This window comes from Gymnoscopelus braueri, assembly GCF_963280865.1.
Source record: "Gymnoscopelus braueri genome assembly, chromosome: 8".
NCBI classification, from domain to species: domain Eukaryota; kingdom Metazoa; phylum Chordata; class Actinopteri; order Myctophiformes; family Myctophidae; genus Gymnoscopelus; species Gymnoscopelus braueri.
This window is the reverse complement of record NC_137609.1, coordinates 42781745-42801744: the sequence shown is the minus strand read 5'-3', so window position 1 is coordinate 42801744 and position 20000 is coordinate 42781745. Positions and strand designations below refer to the sequence as shown.

Sequence of the window (20000 nt, the reverse complement as noted above, 5' to 3'; positions counted from 1 at the left end):
ACACACACACACACACACATGGATACACACTCATGTATACACCACTTCTCATTCCAGACATGCATCCATGGGATTGATTGCGAGCGAGCGAGTGAGTGTGTGTGTGTTGATGAGTGGTGGAAAGGTCTATTATGAACTACGTGTGTGTGTGTGTGTGTGTGTGTGTGTGTGTGTGTGTTATCAACCGTTCCAGACCACGACTGGAGCAGCATCAAAATACAGACAGGAGATCCCCCACGCGGGGACCTTTTAAACAAGCAACACACAGAAGCGTATAACTGTATATTTACTTGTGGCAACGAAAGAACAACCATGTGTTCTCCGTCATGGTGATTTCAGAGCAAATTCGACTATGTTAGCAGGCCCTTGGCCTTCAGGGAATTAACGGCTAATTTTTAGTCTAAGTCTGGTCACCATCCGTGAGTCCTTTAATAACTCGATCCTCTACCATAATACCTCGTCCCCGACTTAAGACAAATTATGGACCTGAGGATAACACGGTTATAAGAAAGGCAGGAGGCAGAGGGGCCCCCTATGCTCACTGGCCAGCTTCAACAGAAACATCCACTTGACCTTCACTCAGTCAAGCGTCCCCACTGAAACAACCTATCCTACTCCTCTGACTAGAGAAAATGCACTGAAGCTCATATGTTATACCAACCCATTACATCCCTATGGCCTGCCACTCAGAACTTCACTCACTCTTAAGTCCAGTCACACATAGGGTCAATGAGCCAAACACATGCAAACCTTATCACTCTTTACGCCACCATGCCAATCCTCAGTACAACATCACAGCACACCCTTATTGCGAAAACAATTCAATTCTCACAATTCATTGCATACCAAACATTGCACTACCAAAAACATTCATTAACACATCGCTCCCAACAAGCTCTGTATCAAACATTGGCATCAAACTTTGCATCAGTTACAAATCTCTACCTGTATGGGGTGTGTATTGAATGTGTGTGTGTTGCCGTAGTGTGGAATTCTCATACTCACCGAGGGCGTGATGGTGTCCTTCAAAAGAAACCCCTAGTCTATTTTATCTTTATAACACTAACTCAGAAAATGAGGCTTTTTGGAAGATTAAAAGCTTCCCTTTATTTGCTCAGTTCATAGCGGGATTACAGATGTGTATTTAACAATACAAAATACAAATACAAAATACCAATAGAAATGAAATCTAGTAATGTTTCATGTCTGTCTGGTCAGATTACAAATGCCTTAATTTAGGCTTGTCCTAAACTAATTTAGAATTTAGATTAAAAAGAGGAGGTTCCATTTAGATATCATTCAGCCTAAAATACAGGCTAGTCTAAATTTGGTAATTCCTATAATGTCCTTAAAGTAGCACCAAATAGGCTTAATCTCAAAATAGAGAAATGTACCCTTTTTAAATGTAAGTATTGTTTTACCTTCTTAATTTAAGTAATTTTTTACCTTCTTAATTTAAGTAATTTTTTACCTTCCTAATTTAAGTAATGTTTTACCTTCCTCCATGTGGAGCCATGACTGCTTAACATCTGAGCAAGGTGCAAGAGAAGAAGCCCCAAAAACCTAAGAGCCCAAGGGGCCCAAAGGGCCCCCAACAGCCGTCCGTGTCCAAAACCTCCCAAGTCTCCCTCAGCCTCTGTCTCCCCAGCCTCCCTCGTGATGCTCTTGTGAGCGCCCCTTTATACGGTAGTACGGTCTAAAGGAAGCTCTCCAGACATCAGTGTGTGTATGTGTGTGTGCACGTAGGTGTGCACGTAGGTGACTTTTTGAAAGTTAAGAAAGTCAGTGTGTGTGTATTTGCGTGCACATAGGCGTGCATGCCTTATTCTTAGAAGTCAGACGCTATAGGTGATTCTCAGAAGTCAGTGTGTCTGTATGTGGGTGTAAGTGTGACTTGTCCAACAGCTACCCACACACACACACACAAAAAAAACGCTTACTTTGCACCTTGCACGACATTATCAGCATGGCCATATATGGGCATACTGAGGGGTTAAATGTCCCCCAAAATGTGTCTTATACCTGAGCATAATTCAGTAAATGCAATTATACTGCATATTATCAGCAATTACATATGATTACATTAAATCATTAATCAGAACATTTGGTTAAAACTATCAAATCTTGGGTACTCTTTGACCTCACTGATCAGCCATAGATGCAGGCTGTATGTCACGTACGCAGTGAGTGCAGCTCATACAGGAAATGCACATAAAGGAAATGCAGGCCTCTGCCTGCTGCAAGCCTTCGAGTGCACCTCAGCAGTCATTTCAACCAGTCAATATCATATTCTTTCTTTAGGCAACATAATTTAAAGCCTATATCCTAAAGTGAACTGTTCAACATAAATTACGTTCTAATACATCTCCAGATGTTCAACACCCTCTCTCGTACATTTATGTTGAAAAAAACCTAAAATAACTTGAACAAAACACCCCAAAAAGTACAAATGAAAAGAAACAAATTATATAAAATATATCTGAAGTACCGCCAAAAGGGTAAATACAAGACTCCTTCAAATTGTTTAACAAAAATGCACCACCATTACAGAAATGGTAGCAAACAAAAGATAAACATCAGATAATAATATTAACCAAAAATACAAATATCAACCCTTTGCATTTTTCTTTTTTCTTTCATGGAACCCACATCAAAACAGAATGAAGTGACCCTCATCCAGACCCCCAGAGCAGTATAATCATTGTCCGTCTTCATCCAAACCAAGCCCATATCAGCCGCTTCAGTCCCATCCAACTGCATTTTAAGCCCAGGCAAAAGTCTCTTTTCCGTCTTCTCTTGTCCACTGTCCATCGTAATCACAACAAAAGACCCATGCCTATACACCACACTAGTGATGACAGGTCCAGGTCTCACAGCGCTTTCCCAGGCCACATCATGTGACCTTGCACTAATAACCAGTCACCCCCTTCTTTGGGAGCAAGTTCATGAGTTCAGTTTCATGGTCAGTAACCGGAAGTTTCCCGGTCACCCTCTCTAGATCTTCAGCAGCAAGGTCACCAGCTAGATCTGCACCAGCAATGCCACCAGCCACCAGACTCCGCGCAGTCTGTTTTTTTTCCCCCCAGTGTGTTGGCTAGACCAGGCACCACGGGAAGTACCATACAGGCATGTAGGAGGACCAGGACTAACAGTAGGGATGTTTTCCTTTGCCAAAGGACCCTTGCTGAGGTAAGGTACTACCTCTCTACAGCCTGCGGTTGCAGTTTAATGTCATGCCCAAGACACCTGCGGTTGCAGTTTAATGTCGTGCCCAAGACATCTGCGGTTGCAGTTTACTGTCATGCCCAGGACCACTGCGGTTGCAGTTTAATGTCGTACCCAGGACACATGCGGTTGCAGTTTAATGTCGTACCCAGGACCACTGCGGTTGCAGTTTACTGTCATACCCAGGACATCTCCGGTTGCAGTTTACTGTCATGCCCAGGACCATGTTTCTCACGTAGTGGATCAGCAGATCTTCATCGGACGATACCACAAAATTGGTCGGACAGGAAGAGTTCATCACCAGCGGGCAGCAGCCGGGCAGCAGTGTTCGGGCAGAACCCCTCACATAGATTGAGAGGAAGGTCTGGAGTGTTCACATTCGGTGGACTGTTCCAGGATTCGGGGTCTGGCCTTGAACCTGCTCCTTGGGTCGTGGCGGGTCAGGTTCAGTCTGTAAAGTTGTGTCAATGCTCAAAGTAATAAAAAATATTACACAAGGGGTTGTCCAAGAAAAATAAAATATTTCTAGTTCAAAAGAAAACAGGAAAAAGGACATGAAAATAATTAGCAATCAAAAATTCTAACTATAGTTCATGTCATGCCTGTGTTGTCAATCTACATGACTAACCCTTTTTTTTTTTTATTAATACAAAATAAATGGGGTGTTCAAGATTTAAAAAATGCTTCTGTAGCAGCAGTGTTCCTGCTACAACTCAGACATACAGTAATCAACTCACCCAGAGATATCATACAATTATGTATACTGCCTATGGCAAGTATTTTCAGAAAAGCATATTGCTTTAAGGCTCCAGAGGTCATATATTTTCTGAAACCGTTATTCAGAGTGTGAATATGCAGTCTCAGAAATAAGTATCTGGAAATAAAGAATATGAAACTCACTTAGAGGATTAATTTGAGGATAGTCATCTGTCAACATAAGACCAAAAACTATTCTTGCTTAACAAATCTTACAAATTACTTTGTTTTAAGTTAATGAACGGTGATAAGTATACTATATATGTTGACCTGACATTTTATACAGAACGGACCCAAATGTTCAACTTCAGATTTCTATGAAGCTATTAAACTCAGTAATGGATAAACATGCCCTTGTTCAAAAAGTTATCTGTTAGAACAGTTAGGGCCCCATGGAATATAGAGCAGCTAAAAAATAGCAATGAAACCACTCACTCTTCTTGAGTGGTGATTATTTTGTAAAATAAAATACAAATTAAAACTATGACAAAAAGCTCTGGGGCACATTAAAGGCACCCTATGTCAATATTACAGAACATATCCTGAAGAATAGAATGTTCTTTCAACTGTGTAAAGTAAGCACAGAAGAGGTGAAGAAAAGAGTGTCCATCAATAATGACAAGCCACCTGATTATTGACAGCTAAAGTAGGCTATCAGATTAGGTAGCCATTCATATGTCTACTCCAATTAGGACTGTCATACTTTATTTTTTTTGATAATCACACAAATTATTTGGATTAACAATTTCATTTGGTTGCTGGTATTGACCACAACAATTTAATTTCTGCCTGGCCTTTAGGTTTCATAAACAAAAGTTGCACTGGGCAGATATAACAAATATTTTTAATTATCAAATAACTGACACATTTAATAATGTGTATATTTCAGAATAGAATATAGTGGAAATAGTCGATCCACAAGATTGTAAGCTTGTAGATTTGCTGTTTTCACCACTCCTCCTGAAAAGCAAAAATGTTATCAGGGAAAAAATGTATGCATATTATGCAAAAAAATGGCGATTAAGGTATCAGTTAGTAATTGTGACAGGCTCAGCTCCAATAGGCTATTCCATGTTTCTAATCTGAGCCTTAAGGTCAATTCCTGCCCAAATAATTTGGAAAAAGTAAAAGTGATTTCACTGCCCAGCTAGGCTAAGAGTGCCTTTACTGGCTCCAATAATAGCCCTATAAACAGGCCTTTTCATAATACATTCTTAGAAAAACTGTTGATTCAAAATGGAGCCACTATAGCCTCCCCCATCAATGGTCATATACAACCAGTGTCAGAGAGATGCATGTCAGGTTCTCCTAGACGACAGTCACGGAGAGGCCGACATCATCACTTCCTGTCCCCTTAACAAGTGTCAAAACATACCACAAGAGCTCATTTTCTAGTCCCTACATTTAGAACACAGTTCAATGCAAGGTACAGTGCTGTATCAAACCATGATTGCATGGAATGCACTGTCAGAACTGATGGTAACATTTTAAACAAAATCAAACTATACTAAAAAACGATATAGGTACAGCTGAAGGGTGAAATAAGACCCCTTTTCTTATGAGAGGAAAACAGACCTTTTGGGTCTGACCTATCTCTGGCAAATTGGTGAGAGTAAGCGTGCCGTAGGCATGACATTGTTTCTATAAATAGAACTGAGCATTTCTGTGAGCGTTTCCTGAACAGAGAGGCTCATAGTTTCAGTTACACTACGCCCAAAATTCTCCCTTAGTGGGACATGCTTCTTTGCTGAAACTATCGATGACAGCAGAAATTAGCTGCTTCTTTTTTCTTCTCTCATTTACCAGGCCATGCCAGCACACAAAGGTGCACAAGCACACGCACATGCAAAAGGTCCCCAAAATAACTGTGTTATACCCCACTGATAATTTCTAGCATCTCTCTGTGAAATCTATTAAATATATAAGATAAATCATATATTCTTCCTGAACAACGTCTTATATAACATACACTTAAACAATTTCAAAACAACTCAATGGGCTTAGAATTTACTAAGCCAACAATAGAACGGGATAGGTCGTCCAATTATTATAATTTTTCTCATGTATGGTTACTCAGTCTTACTGGAAACCAATCATACATATAGCTAAGATAACATGAGTGACGTTGTCACTGTTGTTAAGCATCTACATTTATCTCTCCCTCTCTGGCTCATATGAAGCCAGTTTACAGGGTCAGATTACTCATAACTATTTAGAACTATTTCTAAATAGTTGTATTAGTCCTAATAGTCCTATTCCTTTGAGCTTGCACCGTATTTAGCCAATGAGCCTTGAGGCATCTAGCCTCTCCCTATTTTCGTCCCCCGGAAAGTAAAAAAGAATCCACACGGCTTTGTGAGGTATGTAAATAGTGTTCACAGGCGTCAGCTTCAGGTGAGATGGGATGAGGGGATGCTATTTTAGACCATTTCCCTAATTTTCCTAGAGTGTGTTCCCCCAAAACAGAGGGTGTTGGTCCAAAAAATTAGAATTTTTGTGGTCCAAAATTCACATTTTTATTTATCCATTTAATTCACTCTTTACCTTTTATGTATTTTTAACAAATTAAATGTAATTTGTTTTAGTGGTTCATCCCAACATGGGAGCATTTTAACATTTGTAATGTCTGCACTAAAGTGTTCTCCCACTTGTGCCTTTGCACAGTATTCTGAGTTATTCAGAAAAAGTTATTATTAAACCCATCCCCCCATCATACACTTGCTGACACCCTGATCCCACTTGTGTTGTAAGTGTGTTCTAAGTGTAGGTATTAGGACCTGATTATCCGCCAAAAACCTGCGGATCTTCTCATGTCCCACATAACCTAAACCTTCGTGCACCTTGGTGACCACTAGATAGGCTTGCTCTAGGGGCACCTTGGTGAGTGCATTTTGTCCCGTCAATATTCCAGTAGGAATACCCGGGAGAACTTTGCCATACTAGGCCTGGCATGGGCCATAATATACTTCCTTTCTTAGGTTTCGGCATAAGCGGGCACCTCCCTATAACGGGAGAAAGCCTGCTCCCACTCTCCCGAGCTCCTTGCTCCCTGAGGGGCATTGGGAGAGGGTCTTTCTAACTCTTCTTCTTGTATGGAGCCAAATTCGGTCTCTACCTCCTCGGCCCCATCATAGGTTTCCCCGTCAGCCATGTGCACGGTTCTTCCTTATTATATATATATATATGGGGTTGTCTATACACGCATATAATTCTGTCTCAATACACGTATATAGTTCCACACATACAAAATACTCCTTAATACATGTAATTTTATTTTCTATAAATACATGTCCTAGGCTTCCCCGTCAACCATGTGAACGGTTCTTCCTTATTTTATACACACATATAGGGTTTTCTATACACGCATATAAGTCTGTCTCAATACATGCATATGGTTCTACACATACATATACTCCTCCATGCATGTATTTTTCTATACATACATGTCCTAGGTTTCTCCGCCAACCATGTGCACGGGTCTTCCTAAGTATATATATGTATATATGTACGCCGATTTGGGGTCTGCCCACATATACACATATATATCTGCCGCTACAAAAATAATAAAACTTTTTGGTTAGGGTTTATGCCTTTATGCAAACAGTATGCAATCGTCCCTTGGTTCCTAGATCTTTCTTTCCGCGCTGAGTGATCAATTCAACTAGATCGTCACCTCGTTCCACATCACGGTGCGGATATAAATGGTGCAGGACGGGGGAGTTTAGCCGCAATTAAACTCTTAGGGCTAAAACTCACCAAGCTTTTATTTCAACAACCTAGGCATCTACCACGCCTACGGGCAGCAACACATCTAATTTTCACTATTTCTACTCAAACGCAAAACCTCGTTTTGAGTATAATTTTCTGTCCAACTGGTCCAGGTTTAAACACTACAAACCACGTTTTCCTCCCATTTTAAACAGGCAATTTCCTCTCCAATAAGAGGAGTGGCTGGATTTTTAGAGGAGTTCTACTAGCCTTAGTTCTTGTAGGTACTGGTTCCTAAAAATTGAACAGAGCAAAAATTGTAGCATATCTCCATTAAGCCACTGTCATCTCCGCAGATGATTGTGAAATCACATGACAGTGTGCTACGCCTTTTGGCAAATTTCAATGTGTTACCTCAGCTTGAATTTCGCTGGTTATACATGACACTTTTTAACTTCAAAGGGGATTCGAAGTTTAACAGGATAAGCAAAACTATCTAATACCATAGAACAATAAAATGTTTAGTGGTTAGACACGCAATACTCATTTCCTGCCACCAGGTTGGGCGCCATATCAACCGTTCCAGACCACGACTGGAGCAGCATCAAAATACAGACAGGAGGTCCCCCACGCGGGGACCTTTTAAACAAGCAACACACAGAAGCGTATAACTGTATATTTACTTGTGGCAACGAAAGAACAACCATGTGTTCTCCGTCATGGTGATTTCAGAGCAAATTCGACTATGTTAGCAGGCCCTTGGCCTTCAGGGAATTAACGGCTAATTTTTAGTCTAAGTCTGGTCACCATCCGTGAGTCCTTTAATAACTCGATCCTCTACCATAATACCTCGTCCCCGACTTAAGACAAACTATGGACCTGAGGATAACACGGTTATAAGAAAGGCAGGAGGCAGAGGGGCCCCCTATGCTCACTGGCCAGCTTCAACAGAAACATCCACTTGACCTTCACTCAGTCAAGCGTCCCCACTGAAACAACCTATCCTACTCCTCTGACTAGAGAAAATGCACTGAAGCTCATATGTTATACCAACCCATTACATCCCTATGGCCTGCCACTCAGAACTTCACTCACTCTTAAGTCCAGTCACACATAGGGTCAATGAGCCAACACATGCAAACCTTATCACTCTTTACGCCACCATGCCAACCCTCAGTACAACATCACAGCACACCCTTATTGCGAAAACAATTCAATTCTCACAATTCATTGCATACCAAACATTGCACTACCAAAAACATTCATTAACACATTACTCCCAACAGCTCTGCATCAAAACGTTGGCATCAAACTTTGCATCAGTTACAAATCTCTACCTGTATGGGGTGTGTATTGAATGTGTGTGTGTTGCCGTAGTGTGGAATTCTCATACTCACCGAGGGCGTGATGGTGTCCTTCAAAAGAAACCCCTAGTCTAATTTATCTTTATAACACTAACTCAGAAAATGAGGCTTTTTTTTAAAGATTAAAAGCTTCCCTTTATTTGCTCAGTTCATAGTGGGATTACAGATGTGTATTTAACAATACAAAATACAAATACAAAATACCAATAGAAATGAAATCTAGTAATGTTTCATGTCTGTCTGGTCAGATTACAAATGCCTTAATTTAGGCTTGTCCTAAACTAATTTATAATTTAGATTAAAAAGAGGAGGTTCCATTTAGATCTCATTCAGCCTGAAATACAGGCTAGTCTAAATTTGGTAATTCCAAAAATGTACAAATACTAAATACTACCAAGATGGTAGACTGGCTGTTTGAGAGAGCATCTGTACCAGATAGCAAGTGTAGACCGATGAATTGGCTCAGTCTTTTTTACTATTCTAAAAGCCTGCATCTTATGCCATTATACTTCCCACAGTAATGTACTGCTTCTCGTATGGTCTACGGAAGATGCGGGCTTATAACCCCTTTCATGTGACTGCACAGGTATCCAGCCACAAGCTCTCATAGATTCAATCAGCCAACCGTCCTCCCTAAAGTAGCACCAAATAGGCTTAATCTCAAAATAGAGAAATTTACCCTTTTTGAAATAATTTATTGTTTTACCTTCTTAATTTAAGTAATTTGTTACCTTCTTAATTTAAGTAATTTTTTACCTTCCTAATTTAAGTAATGTTTTACCTTCCTCCATGTGGAGCCATGACTGCTTAACATCTGAGCAAGGTGCAAGAGAAGAAGCCCCAAAAACCTAAGAGCCCAAGGGGCCCAAAGGGCCCCCAACAGCCGTCCGTGTCCAAAACCTCCCAAGTCTCCCTCAGCCTCTGTCTCCCCAGCCTCCCTCGTGATGCTCTTGTGAGCGCCCCTTTATACGGTAGTACGGTCTAAAGGAAGCTCTCCAGACATCAGTGTGTGTATGTGTGTGTGCACGTAGGTGTGCACGTAGGTGACTTTTTGAAAGTTAAGAAAGTCAGTGTGTGTGTATTTGCGTGCACATAGGCGTGCATGCCTTATTCTTAGAAGTCAGACGCTATAGGTGATTCTCAGAAGTCAGTGTGTCTGTATGTGGGTGTAAGTGTGACTTGTCCAACAGCTACCCACACACACACACACAAAAAAAACGCTTACTTTGCACCTTGCACGACATTATCAGCATGGCCATATATGGGCATACTGAGGGGTTAAATGTCCCCCAAAATGTGTCTTATACCTGAGCATAATTCAGTAAATGCAATTATACTGCATATTATCAGCAATTACATATGATTACATTAAATCATTAATCAGAACATTTGGTTAAAACTATCAAATCTTGGGTACTCTTTGACCTCACTGATCAGCCATAGATGCAGGCTGTATGTCACGTACGCAGTGAGTGCAGCTCATACAGGAAATGCACATAAAGGAAATGCAGGCCTCTGCCTGCTGCAAGCCTTCGAGTGCACCTCAGCAGTCATTTCAACCAGTCAATATCATATTCTTTCTTTAGGCAACATAATTTAAAGCCTATATCCTAAAGTGAACTGTTCAACATAAATTACGTTCTAATACATCTCCAGATGTTCAACAGTGTGTGTGTGTGTGTGTGTGTGCGTGTGCGTGCGCGTGCACGTGCGCGTGCGTGTGTATATGTGTGTGTGTGTGTGTGTGTGAATGAATGTTTCAGCTCACTATTACGGATGGATGGATGAATGGACCAAGGGGCTAGCATCCGGCTTGTAAATTGAGGCTATATAGGAAGTGTGACAGTTCATATGAATGGCCTGTAGTCTCGCTGTTTCACCCCTGCTGGTTGCAGAAGCAATTTATTCAAGCGGAGGGGTTTTTGGACGAAATTTACATTTTTATTACGTTAATAAACATTGTCTTAAATACTATATACTTCCAGTCGCTAGTTTAAAGTCTTCTTTCAATCACCATGATATGCGTTTTGGTCAATTATGGTCCCATTTATTTTATGGGATGGACGGACGGATTGATGGACGGACGGACGGACGGACGAACGGACGGGTAGACGGGCGGACGGGTAGACGGGCGGACGGGTAGACGGGCGGACGGGTAGACGGGCGGACGGGCGGACGGACGGGTGGGCAGGCAAATAGAAGGATGAACAGTTTTATAGACTATCTCTATGTATAGTTAATGTAAGTCAAACTGTTTTAAAAACAAAAGCCTATTTTTCCATGTAATGGTTAATAGTGGTTATTGAGCCCTAGCAATCCCTACAAATGAGCCTGTCCCCATGATATCGTGTAATTAAAACGCAATCCCCACCACCTTGACATAGTGTCTCCGACTCCTCTTGCCCCATCAGTTTGATTGATGGGGCAAGATTGTCCTTTAGGGAGGAACATTCACCTCAGTCAACAATCACAGCAACTGAGCCCACAAATACTGCATGCAGTGGCTTTCTGCTTCTGATTATTTGGCTTTTATTTCAAACGCAGAGCACTCTCACACAGGCAGAGAGGGAGACAGCCTGCTGTGGGAGAGACAGACACCATGAAAGCAAGGAGAGAGTGCACGGAGCTTGTAGATATTTGTATTGTACTTTTACTCCACTACAATTATTTGAACACTTTAGTTACTAGTTACTTTGTAGATTTTTATTATTATTAGCCCTATATACATTCCGGCCATTTGAAAATAGCTGATCTACAAGCTTACAATGCGTCACGATGCGACGCATTGTGAGCTTGTAGATCTTCTATTTTCAAAAAGATTTTTATACATTTGAAAACTGGGAACTGGGACATTCTGCATAATGAGTACTTTCTATTTTGGTACTTTAAGTACATTTTGATACCAATACTTTTGTACTTTGACTCAAGTAAAAAAATTGAGTACATTTCCACCACTGATGTCAACGCTAAAGTGTCCCCATTATCCTACATATTAAAGAGGTTATTTCAATCGACGATCGCTCGTGTGCGCGTGCACATGCCGTAGCGCTCCATTTGTTAAAGAATCCACAGTACTTCACTGCCCCATGTACGGTGCCCTCAGTTCTGTTTTACAGGGTCTAAGTGGTTCAGGAGCCTCACCTCTTGAAACACACACGCGCGCGCTGCCGTAATGGGAAGCTATACAGGTATAGTCCTGCATCTGTGCAGAACTAAGGACTGAATCCTACCGGGGTCTTTTCCCCTGAGGCCTACCTGCATTGTCTCCATCAGAGCCATTATATTGTCCGTCTCGATGAAGAACAAGAGCAAAAGAGGTCTGTGTAGTGCTGCAGCTATGGATTATTTTCTTAGCCATTCTTGTTGGTCACTCCCTTGGTAAAAGGGAGTAATCATGGTAACACTGCTCTCTCTGCCTATGTGAGATTGGACAGCTCTGCGTTCAAAAGAATGGGAAGTAGAAAAGCCAGTGTGCGGAGCTCCGTCGCTGTGATTGTTGACGGAGGTGTCACCGTGCGAGTAACCATGCGACAAAGTACCTCAAGCAATTTAAGCAGACGCCACTGTCATTGATATTTTAAAGGCACGAAGCGGCACCGCTGGCTGCCTTCACACCTGCGTTGATTGGGGGGGGGGGGTGTATTTGTGCATATGTTTTTTGTCTTGTTTATAACGTTTTTTTTTGTACAAAGCCAATAAAACATTAAGGTCTTTGTAAATAAGGCAGAGGGGGCTGCTTTTGTACGGTAGTTAAGTTCTCTCCATCTGGCACAGCGAGGGAGTCAGGCCCCGCAGGCTGTATTATCTCCACTAGCAGCCAACGCAGGGTGGGGGGGATTGTGGGTGGGATGGGGTAGGGGGGGGGGGGGGGGGGTAGTGAATCACCATGCATGGTTTGTGTCTGGAGTATCGATTTTGTGTGTGTTTCTGTGCGTGTATTTTTGCCAGTGTGTACGCACGCACGTGCGTTAGGGTTGGTTGTTAGCGTGTGCACGCACTCCTATACCTGCATATATTGACATAATGAGACAAAATGAGCATTATTGAGTGTATATGTGCGACTGAACGTCCATGTATATCTTCATGCGTGCGTGCGTGCGTGCGTGCGTGCGTGCGTGTGTGCGTGTGTGTGTGTGTGTGTGTGTGTGTGAGAGAGAGAGAGAGAGTTCAGGTCAGCTTTATAGCAGTGATATATGAGCACACCAGCATCATGATAAGCTATACGGTCCATTCCTTGGGCTTACTCTGCCCTCAAGGCATCACAAACAAAGTGATGCTGAATCGGTCTAGTCCACCCTCCATAATATGAATGTGTGTTTGTTCGTGTGTGTGTGTGTGTGTGTGTGTGTGTGTGTGTGTGTGTGTGTGTGTGTGTGTGTGTGTGTGTGTGTGTGTGTATGTGTGTGTGTGTGTGTGTGCGTGTGCGTGTGCGTGTGCGTGTGCGTGTGTGTGTGTGTGTGTGTTTGCTAGTGGAGCGGATGTATTAGTGGCATTATCACTATCAGATCCGTATGCATGTAACATCCTGACATCAGTGCTTTACTGCTACCAGCTAAATTTAATAGCTTTTACGGTCCTGCCTGCATGTCTGTCTCTCTGTGGCTCTGGTCTTTGTCCGTCTGTCTTTGGCACCCCTCCCATCTCTCTCTCTCTCTCTCTCTCTCTCTCTCTCTCTCTCTCTCTCTCTCTCTCTCTCTCTCTCTCTCTCTCTCTCTCTCTCTCTCATATATATACACTGTATGTCTTTCTTTCTCTGTGTCTTATCCTCTGTGCTTTCACTGCCCTCTGTTCTTCTCTATCTCTATTTCACTCTGTTTTCTCCTTGTCCTTCCTTCATTTGTCATCCTTCCCTTACTCTCTCTCTCTCTCTCTCTCTCTCTCTCTCTCTCTCTCTCTCTCTCTCTCTCTCTCTCTCTCTCTCTCTCTCTCTCTCTGTTCCTCTCTATATCTCTCCGCGCTCTGTCCATCTGTCCGTATTACCCTGTCATCTCTCCATCCTGCTGTCTACCTCTCTTATCTGTCTGCCCGTCCCTGTCATTCTCTCTCTGTCCTTCTCCCTGCCGTTCTCTCTCTCTCTCTCTCTCTCTCTCTCTCTCTCTCTCTCTCCCCCTCTCTCTCCCCCTCTCTCTCTCTCATGCTATCTCTGTCCTTCTCAGTGTATATGAAGGAGAGAAATACAACCCATGTCATTAAATGCAACATACTGCCTCTCGACAGACTGGTCGTGTGTGTGTGTGTGTGTGTGTATGTTTGTTTGTGTGTGTGTGTGTGTGTGTGTGTGTGTGTGTGTGTGTGTGTGTGTGTGTGTGTGTGTGTGTGTGTGTGTGTGTGTGTGTGTGTGTGTGTGTGTGTGTGTGTGTGTGTGTGTGTGTGTGTGTGTGTGTGTGTGGAAAAAGAGAGAGATGGGCATATGATGGATAGCTCTAGCTGAGAAGTGCTGATCTACCCTTCATGTTCGTATCCTATAAAACTTTATGGACCTCCCCTCCCCGCACACACACATTAAACTAACCCACTGGGCTTAGAATGTAGGAATACATGTGTGGGTGTGGGTGTGGGTGTGGGTGTGGGTGTGGGTGTGGGTGTGGGTGTGTCCTTGGTCCACTTTTTTGAGAGACAAATGTCTTGACAAACAGTGCTGACATTTTGCTGGGTGTCCCTTTTGAAGGGGCTTATTTTATGATGAGGACTTGTGGTTGATCTGTTATGTTCAAATCAAAGTTTTGGGTGTGGCTTAAGGGATGAATCAATGGAAGTCAATCTTTCAAGCGATGACTGATACCTGATGACTGGTATAGTTGTAAAGTTGACCGAGGCCAAGGCTCCAAAAACAGTCCAGAGATGCAAGTTGTTGTTTTTTGCCCCAAAACTCCTCCACCAAACTCCAGTGCAGCGTTTATACAGTGCAAAACAATATTCCAAATAGAGAACTGAGAAAATACTAAATGCAAAACTGCGAAACAACAAAACAAAACTGCATTAGGCTATTCCCCTTTACTGTAATAAGGGCCCTGGCAGCTCTCTCACCGTTACCATACTGCTGGCCCGAGCATCTCTGAAAACCTGTACCTGCAGTCTCCCTTATATAGGAGAGGATCCTACCACAAATGTACAGGAAAACAATTAACCTCAAATTAACCTTAAATAGATGTTCTACTTTAAAGGACAAATTGGACAATAGAAATAGTTTGCCTCATTATTACTGTCAAACACCCCTCCTCCTCTACAGTACTTGGCACGTTCTCCCGGGAACCCCCCTTCTTAAGTTGAATGGTTTAGCCCTTTTCCGTTTAGGCAGTTTCCAATTCAACACAGAGGAGTGCCAGTACTGCAGAGGAGATACCCAAGCCCCCAGAACCGCGGCAGAGCAGTGAAGCTGCCGTCGCCTGGTGGTCAAATCTGAGATCGCAGGACTTCCGCATTTAAAACGCTATACTGCGTCTGCGTCTATCGTCTGAAACGCTAGTGCGCCTGCTCTATTGGCTCCAATAGTGGAGCCAATCCAAGGAATCCCTGTTTTAAGGAAGGGACGCCGACGTCATTCTCTCTATCCAGCAATTCCAGCCGGCAGATTTGCCGCACTGGGTGGCAAGCTCACACCGGAAGTTCGGTGAAATAACATTGGAGTCGATGAGAGCCGGCTGGACAGCTTATGAACAAAGACTACTTCTGAACGATTGAGACAAAATACTCGGCTCAGGAAAATAAAAGAAAACATATCACACACTGTTTTCTGCTGTGTTGCTTTTCGATGTGCACACTACATCATTTTGTAGAGGTATCTTAAGAGCACAAAGTACGTTGATGAACTGCCAAAGTATCGCGAGACTGTCCACCATTTCCTGTCTGGCAAACCAAATCTTGCGATACCTCCAAGCCAGAAACGATACCTGCTGCTGCTTAGATGCCTCAATAAAATGATGTACTGTGCACATCGAAAAGCAAGTGATTAGAAAACAACCTGTGATATGTCTTCTTTTATATTCCTGAAGCGATTATATAAGATCGCAATCGTTAAAAAATAGTGTTCATGAGCTGGTCCAGGTGGCTCCATTCACATGCCATGTATTTCATCGAACTTCCGGTGCGAGGCTTGCCACCCATGAGCGTCATGGCGCGTCCCCGACGTCCAGCGCGTCCCTTCCTTAAAAAAGAGATTCCTTGAGCCAATCCAGGAAGTAGAGGTGCCTTCGGGTGCTTCACACACTTTCATTGAAATGAATTGGTGGGGGCGGTGTGTATGTGTGTATAGGGCACGGGCTGCCCCGTGACAGTAGTTGCGAACGCAGCGGAAGGAGGCGCGCCGAAGGCGCGCCTCCGCGCAAGTGGAGCATACTATGAAACCGTGCTCGGCTTGTGTGTGTCTCTGGGTCTCTGTGTGCACTGCCTGTGTGCACTGCCTGTGTGCAGCTCCTCTGAGATAAGTAAATGTCCAATTTAGACGTACCATACATCAAATGAAAGGTCTTTGAAAACTGAACACACCTGTCAAGGTTGCGTTTAAGCCCGCCCCTTCCCCCGGAAGCCACGCCCCGGAGAAGGCTCCTAAAAACTCCCCATTGAAACCCCATGTTAAATGAAAAGTGCCCGAATCGCTCCGAAACTTTTTCTACCCCCCCTAAGTGGGGGTCTACGAACAAATACTTCGGGCTCGGATTTTGGCTCCGCCCCCCGGAAGTGGGTGAAACAGGCACTTCAAACACTTTGTTGAATTGTTCAAAAACATTCAAAGTTTTTTTTTAGTGAATTTTTATTTTTCTAAGATGCTCCCTTTTACGCAGATTTTTTTTGTATTTTTTTTTTTTTTTTTTTTGGTGACTTTTTTTAAAATCTTTTTTTTTCATATTTATTTTTAAAAAATTGCGTTCGCTTCCCGCGTTCGCGCGTCTTACTTGTAATATAAAGTGTGTGTGTGTGTGTGTGTGTGTGTGTGTGTGTGTGTGTGTGTGTTGCAGGTTCTGAGGTTTGGCACCCAGTCTGTAAGGAAGCCACGCGATTGGAGAGAAAGCTGAGGGTGAGTCTGTCTGTCTGTCTGTCTGTCTGTCTGTCTGTCTGTCTGTCTGTCTGTCTGTCTGTCTGTCTGTCTGTCTGTCTGTCTGTCTGTCTGTCTGTCTGTCTGTCTGTCTGTCTGTCTGTCTGTCTGTCTGTCTGTCTGTCTGTCTGTCTGTCTGTGATTGGCGTCATCTGTTGTTGTTTGGGTCAGTGGTCAGTGGTCAGTGGTCAGTGGTCAGTGGTCAGTGGTCAGTGGTCAGTGGTCCACAAATAAGCTCACAACGTTGCAAGCTTGTAGATCTGATATATTCACTGCTTCTTAACCTTTTTTTTTCATTTATTTATGGAAATGCTTAGATGTTTTATAGTTTTTTAAACGATGAAAAGTTGTGATTTTTGTTTTTGTTGAAACTTAAAAAAAATCTTTTGAAATAACTATTGTTTTTAAATGAGAAAAAGGGGGATCTTTACGGTCCCGACCCATAACTTGGTAGGTCAGCCTTCAGGCTCTGTCTGTCACTTACACTTTTTACTGTGTGTGTGTGTGTGTGTGTGTCTGTGCGTGCGTGCGTGTGTGTGTGTGTGTGTGTGTGTGTCTGTGCGTGCGTGCGTGCGTGTGTGTGTGTGTCTGTGCGTGCGTGTGTGTGTGTGTGTGTGTGTCTGTGCGTGCGTGCGTGCGTGTGTCTGCGTGTCTACCAGTTGAGACGCACATCAGAGACCGCATCCATCTCACCTCCAGGCTCCAGCCTGGGATCTCCTCACCACCTGGTCTGTGTGAGTACACACCCTGTCACCCCCTCCAATGTCAACCGTCACTGTCGCCCCTGTCAATCAAACCGTAACCAACAGAGCTGTGACGGCCTCGCTGGAAAACTATTTTCTCTTCTGTCTGTGTGTCTGTCTGTCTGTGTGTCTGTCTGTCGGCTTTACTTTTTACTTTAGATTCTCTGCCTTGCTGTCCCTCCTGATCTCTCTGTACTCTGTCTCCCTGTTTCCTGTTCTTTGTCTTCTCTCTGTCTTTGTCTCAGATTGTGTCTGTATTTGTACTGTACATATCCATCTTCAGCTTCATCTTTATTTTGTCCCTGAAGGGCAGCATATAGTACAACATGAAAAAAACTAAACAAGGACCATAATGACTAACCTGCCATCATCCCCCTATGTAAAATAAGTCATTATGCTTCCCTGAGTTAAAGGAGTAGTTCACCCAAAAATAAATCGTATTTTCTATCAATTACACACCCCGTGAAGCCTTGAAGTTTTTCGTTTTTTTTGTCGCATTCCTGAGTCAATAATTGAATGACTCCGCAAGTATCCTACCGGAGACTCTGCCGGGAACTACTCTTTGGTTAATGCAAAAAATATATAATTGGTGATTGGCTCCTCCCCCTCTTCAACTTCACCCTTCCAAATAACTCGGCACACTCATCATATCGATGTGATAGTGCTGAGGCCTTACGGGTCCATTGGGTTCCAGTTGTTCACTCCCGAGTTAAGCACCCGAACCCGACTTTGCTGTGAGCTTGTAGATCTACTTTTTTTTGGTGCGATTTTTGAAAATGGTCAAAGTGGTTAATGAACACTAGGATTTTAAAATGTTCAAAAATTGCAGATCTACAAGCAAACACTATTTGCCATACAACGTATAGTATAGTAATACAGGATGAGTGTATACTGTAGGGCTTAAGTGGTTATAAGGAGGGTAATGGCTATGGGGGTGAATGAGTGTTTGTATCTGTTTGTATTGACTGACGGGAAGCTGAAGTGAGTGGCGGAGGGTATAGGGATCGAACCTCCTGATGTAGAGGGTGGGTGCATTAACGGGAACGCATCTGTGTCATGTTTACATTTCTTTGGGCTATTCAAAAATAGCAGATCTACAAGCTCATAGTGCGGCACTCGGTGCCGCGCTATGAGCTTGTAGAGCTGCTGTTTTTGAAAAATTGTGAAGATTGGTGCACATCTTTGAATATACTGTATATATTTTTTTTAAAGGAAACATTTTTGACTCAAATCTTTGCTTCTGGGGGGGGGGGGGGGTCCCTGGAACAACATATTTTGAGATGGGGGTCCGCGGCAAAATAACTATACATTTTGGGGGTCCTTGACATGGAAAAGTTGGAGCACCACTGATATACTGCTAGGATTTAGAAAACATTTTTAGATTATGTATTTGGCCACGGACCCCCTTCTCAAAATTTGCTTTAAAAATATATATATTCAAAGATTTGCACACATTTTCACTATATCTGCTATTTTTGAATATAGCCCAAAGAAATCTAAACATGACACAGATGCTTTCCTGGTCTTATTGGGCTATGGCCCTCTTCACCACCTGACTGTTTGCGAACACGGAAGGAGGCGCCTCTTTGAAGCGCGCCTCCGCCCAAGTGGAGCTTACTATTACATTACAGTCATTTAGCAGACGCTTTTATCCAAAACGACAATAAGTGCATTCAACATAGGTAGGGAACGAAAACTACTAATCACCAGAAGTCTTTTTTTTTTTTAAAGCAAGATTTATTCAAAGAGTACACATGACATTGTATTCAAATTTACAAAAATTGAAACAACTCTTCGGTTTTTCATTTTCTCCCAACAACTCCCATCCACCCCTCCCCAGTCCTCCCCATCCGCCCACCATTTTTCCCCACAAGGCCGGACATACAAACAACGATACATGTACATGTACAAGATCAAATAAATACAGTAGGATACATAGTTAAGAGACAGGAACAAAAAACACAAAATTATGTTCAAGGGAATGAAGAATAGATTAGAATTTGAGAAGGAAGATAAAAAATATATATATATTTTAGCAGTGATGTATATAAAAACAAATATACCAATAAAATGTGACATATATAATATAAAAATAATAATAATAATGATTAATAAAAATAAAACTGTATACACATTTATATAAGTAATGAGCTGAATTAGCTCATTCCATGA

At 42.5% G+C, this 20000-nt stretch overlaps 1 protein-coding gene across 1 annotated transcript in view; it reads left to right on the top strand.

Annotated features, from left to right (window-relative positions):
- Positions 1-20000, top strand: part of LOC308091088 (actin-binding LIM protein 3-like) — a gene marked incomplete at its 3' end in the record, with an annotated part of 92886 nt that overhangs the window by 40822 nt on the left and 32064 nt on the right. Inside the window, exons 8-9 of the mRNA XM_080436425.1 lie at positions 17009-17067; positions 17745-17819. Of these exons, the coding sequence (XP_080292551.1) occupies positions 17009-17067; positions 17745-17819 (134 nt within the window). The remainder of the gene's footprint in view (positions 1-17008; positions 17068-17744; positions 17820-20000) is intronic.